Here is a 4,733-nt window from a genome sequence, read left to right on the forward strand (position 1 = left end):
ATTCTACCCTTGTGGAAGTAGATCGGACCATGTTGAATACTCTTGGGAAAATTGAAGGCAAGCAACAAAGAGGGGACAGAGTCCAAAGATTCCTTGGACATCCGTACATATTTCCTTATCATGTCGCTGCCTATGGGCCGCTGAGATCCCACATACTGCCAGGCAGAGCCCTGGAGTGGTAGTCTTGCCAGACACCACTACATGGTAGCGTATGAATGTTGTGGCAGAAAGAGTTAGCACCAATTTCTCGTTTCAATAGAGAGTGCCAACTTAATCCACCAATACTATATATGACTATATGACACTCAGCATTAAAAACTAAATTAAACTAAACTAAAGAAAGAAAAAGAAAAAGAAAAGAAAAGAAAAAAAGAATCACTCACTCGCTGTAATAAATCAATAATCAAAATTCAAAAAATCGTAAGCATCATAACATTACCGGCTTGTGCTGATTGAGCGAAGGCACAGCTGGGTCCCACGGTCTCTTCAACAGGAGGTTCAGGGCCTCCACGCTGGCGCCTCTATGGGTGCTACTTAGGGCCACCATCTTATCCACCAGGGTTGGAATTTTGGACTTAAGGGTCTGTGTGGGGGGGAAGGGGGAGGGGGAGAGAAAAGAAGATTAATTTGTTTTAGTAGATATCACAATAATAATAATAATAATAATAATAATAATAATGATGATGATAATAATAACAATAAAAAGACAAAGAAGAAGAAGAAAAATTCAGAAACAAAAATATATATACATATTCAAGAATAACACCCAAGCCTTAAGAAATTCAATGAATCATAGATAAATAAACAAACACACCAAAATAAATTTTAACAATGTTGACACAAGGTCTGGGAAATTCCCACCTGGAGGATGTCAAGATAAGCAGCCAGGTAAGGAAGACTCAGGTACTGGAGAAGGATGGAGTGCAGCCACTGGGTCAGCTTGGAGTCCCAGTTCACTCTTGCTAAAGCTTGTCTGAACTTAGCCGCTGTCTTGTCTGCGTGGAGGGGAGGAGAGAAAAGCAGTGGTAGAGAGATTCAATGATTTAGGATTTTCTTAAATTCCTTCTAAAGGAATATATACTAGCTGTGAAAAAATGGGTACATCTCACCCAAAGATAAAGTAGGAGAGGAGGAACATAAGAAGGAACAAAGACAAAGATAGAGAAGACAATGAATGGTAAATCCAGCAAAAAATTCCATATCTTTACACTTTATGGATACTCAAAGCTTAAGCCTTTGCCAACGGGCATGGCTGTCGTACATGCTATGCCCACTGTGAGTTTACTTGTTTAATTATTTTTACACATAGATGGCTACACTTGTACTAAGTCACCAATGAGCCAGTTACGAGTACTGCCTGTCTCACCCGTTCATCCTTTTCGTTGATTTACGAAAATATTTTACGTTATCTTATTTTGCTGTTACTAATGTTTATAACATTATATTAATTCTAATGTTTACAATAAAACTAACAACATCGATATTCATAGCACTAGTAAACAATTCGTTTTTTCCGCCAATACAAGGAAAGGTGAAATCAGGTAAGGGCACAAGATCTACTAATTGACTCCTTTGTAGCTAAGCACTAGCAGAGCCATCTATGTGCAGAGACATTTCATAAAAATATAAAAAATGAGCACAGCATTTTCCCCATTTTTTATTAATTTTCCCCGTCAGCATTGGGTTAATGCAAACCAAAGCTACAAGCTACAATATGAGAACCTGTTTTCAACCTAATTTTGCATACAAATTATCTTTCAAAAGACTTAACAATTAATATTTTAGTAATTTGATGGTTATAAATACATAAAGCAAAGAATGTCCATAAAAGTCACAAATAATTATTTGGTAACAAGTCTTATCTAGCATTGTTGGCAATTTGTCAGCCATCAGAAAAATAACAGGGAGAGGTCAGAGATATGTCTATGATCACTTACTGCTATGCCACACACCAGTAGCACATATGAGACAAGTCAGAGGAGTGTCATTTCCATGTTAGTGACGTCTCTCAGATGTTCAGAAACTTACCAACTTGCGCCCTCCTCTTCACAGGTTCATTATCCGAATCTTTCAGACTGAGGCGTGCCAGCCTGTCAGAGTCAAGGATCTGTACAACTTTATTAAATAGGGCCATCTGTGGTTCTGTCCATCCAATCCTGGTGGGAAAAGGAGATATGTCTGAGTACTGACTTTAGCAGAGTAAAAAATATTTTTTGCTTTGTAGAAGGAACATCCCATGCTTAACTCAACCATGATAGGTACCTCTAAGTGAAAAACACCCTAATTTCCAGGTAATAAACATAGTGCCATTGCTAGGGGCCCACACCTGACACAAACATGGTGGGATACCCTTACTGGAACTAAAGCTGGCTACTGTCCATTTCTGGCCATCTTACTGGTGAGATGCCTATCATTGTTGGGTTAAGTTAGTCCACATAATTGGAGACTGGACAGTTGTTAATAAGAATAAGATGTAAATATTAGGTAATTCATTCCTTGGTTTCAGACACTAGTCATCAAATGAGGGGGGGGGGGTATAAACAAAACCTTCTGCACTATCTATTTCAACATCAGACTAATTTCTCAACCAATTCCCTTCATGTTAACTTGACTCAACATACTTAGGTCCTCTTCCAATCTTTTACAAGCCATCCTTAGTTAACCATAAAATAATAACTATCAAACAAGGTAAACCTTCACAACATGGAACATGAGCCAATAACTACACATTTATTCATTTACCTATTCCTTTACTTCAATCTTTTTCGCTATCTCACACTCAATCCTTCCACTCATCCAATCCATTCTCTCTTCAATCATCCACCCCGACAAACAACTTGCAAAATCCCCTACACTCACTTTGGTATCTTCTCTTCCCAATCCTCCTCCTCCTCCTCGGGCACCTCCTTCTCCTGGTGGGGAACCTCTGCCTTGATCTGGTCAAGACGGGCGAAGACCACATGGCGCTCACACTCGCTCATCACCTGCTGGGCCTTATTCAGATCATAAGGCAGTGGGGGTGGAGGAGACGGCTCCGAGTCCACGTCAATTATTTCATCATAACTGCTGCGGGGAAAGGAGTTGATGTTTTAGTTTTCCTATGTTCTTTCCAATTATGCTTTTATATAAAAAAACTTTTGCCATTCAAAAATCAATTACTTATAATTGCCCTGCAAGACACTCCTCCTTCCACAAATTTCAATCAATAACATTCCTCAAAAATTAATAAAATTGGTGAATATATGCATATGCAGGTACACATCCCAAATAGGGATGGCTGTTTGTTAAAATAGAAGTATGTGAATTTCTAAAAGATATCAGTGACCCATGGTTAGAAAAAAATCAGACAAAAGACTTGCAGATGACAAGTACCACATATATATTTGTATTTCAATAAATATCTGTCAGCATACAAGATAACTAGGTCATTAGCATGTGTATTTATATACATTCTTATCAGGAATTCAAAGCTTTTATATCTTTTAAGTCTTCTTCTTATGGGATGTATCCTCAAGAACAGTATAAGAGAAACTTTATGATTTGAGAAGCTCTATACTTATACTTCACATGCAATGTACTCTGCAATAGGATGATGCAATATACTTACTTTTGATTGGCCAATAACTACCATTGTATTAAGGAGAGGGTGAATAGAAGCATCAACAATACCACATGTGAAGAAAGAAATCCATAAAACATAATAAAAAATGAAGATAAGAAATACCAACCTATGACTGCTGCGGTTTTGCCGGGAAGATTTTGTCATGAAGAGCATCTTTCTAGGTCGAGCATGCGAGGCTTCTGGCCGCCAATTCCAGGGCCGAGCATAAGCATGATCCATCAACACAACATCTGGCTCACTTTCCTACAAAATGAAAACAATAATAATAATATTAATAATATATCTAGACCATTAATAAATCCAAATTGACAGTGATTTGCCACATGCAAGATCACCGTACCACAAATTTTCATATCAATCCCATTCCTCAAATTAATGATGTGGATAGAATTTCATCCTGCGTCATCCATAACCAAGGGCGTGGAAATGGTGTATGTGAACTCCGAGAAGGGAATGACGTGAATCCAGTTGGAAAAATCAGATCAGCAAGGATGCAGATGAAATAGAATATTAATTGTATTCAATAATTTTAGCTATTAAAACTGTCTTCTCTCTTGTTATTTATATAATTCTTATAGAATAAAGTTTATATTATTATATCTCTTTTATATATCTAAAAATATAAGAATAACTTTATATTAATATTATATTATATAATGCTGTATCTGATATAGATATATATACTTACTATTGATGAATATACTATCATATATATTAATATGTATGTAGGGTAATAATATGATAAAATATAATGTATAAAGAAATATAAAAATATATAAAATATAAATATAAATACAATATGACTGTAAGTATTTGGGGATGATTTGTATAATACATTGTATATAGGTGAGCATGGATAGTGTATATATGTATACCGAGATATCATGATATGATAAGTATAAATCTGTATACTTGTCTACAAAATGAAATATGATAATATATAATATAATAATATATTAGACATAAAGTTAATATATATATTATGTATAAAATATGATATAGTTATTATGATCACATATTCATATACTACATAAAATACTTATGAATCACCTCTACATGTATCATATATGAGATATATATGAATTGATTATCCAATATTTATACTTACTAT

General features: G+C 35.5%; 1 protein-coding gene across 5 annotated transcripts in view; it reads right to left on the reverse strand.

Annotated features, from left to right (window-relative positions):
- The window catches only part of LOC119583516 (KAT8 regulatory NSL complex subunit 3-like), a 32,220-nt gene extending 28,356 nt beyond the window's left edge, over nucleotides 1-3,864 (reverse strand). For 4 of the 5 annotated variants that reach the window (XM_037932044.1, XM_037932043.1, XM_037932045.1 and 1 more), the window contains exons 1-5: nucleotides 3,729-3,864; nucleotides 2,860-3,066; nucleotides 2,029-2,156; nucleotides 862-995; nucleotides 440-583 (exon numbers count right to left, since the gene is read on the reverse strand). In XM_037932044.1, the coding sequence (XP_037787972.1) occupies nucleotides 440-583; nucleotides 862-995; nucleotides 2,029-2,156; nucleotides 2,860-3,066; nucleotides 3,729-3,841 (726 nt within the window). In that variant the 5' untranslated portion in view covers nucleotides 3,842-3,864. The remainder of the gene's footprint in view (nucleotides 1-439; nucleotides 584-861; nucleotides 996-2,028; nucleotides 2,157-2,859; nucleotides 3,067-3,728) is intronic. The other variant, XM_037932041.1, reaches the window with a different exon arrangement.
- Nucleotides 3,865-4,733: the final 869 nt, after the last annotated feature.

Source organism: Penaeus monodon, chromosome 17 (genome assembly GCF_015228065.2).
Source record: "Penaeus monodon isolate SGIC_2016 chromosome 17, NSTDA_Pmon_1, whole genome shotgun sequence".
NCBI classification, from domain to species: Eukaryota; Metazoa; Arthropoda; class Malacostraca; order Decapoda; family Penaeidae; genus Penaeus; species Penaeus monodon.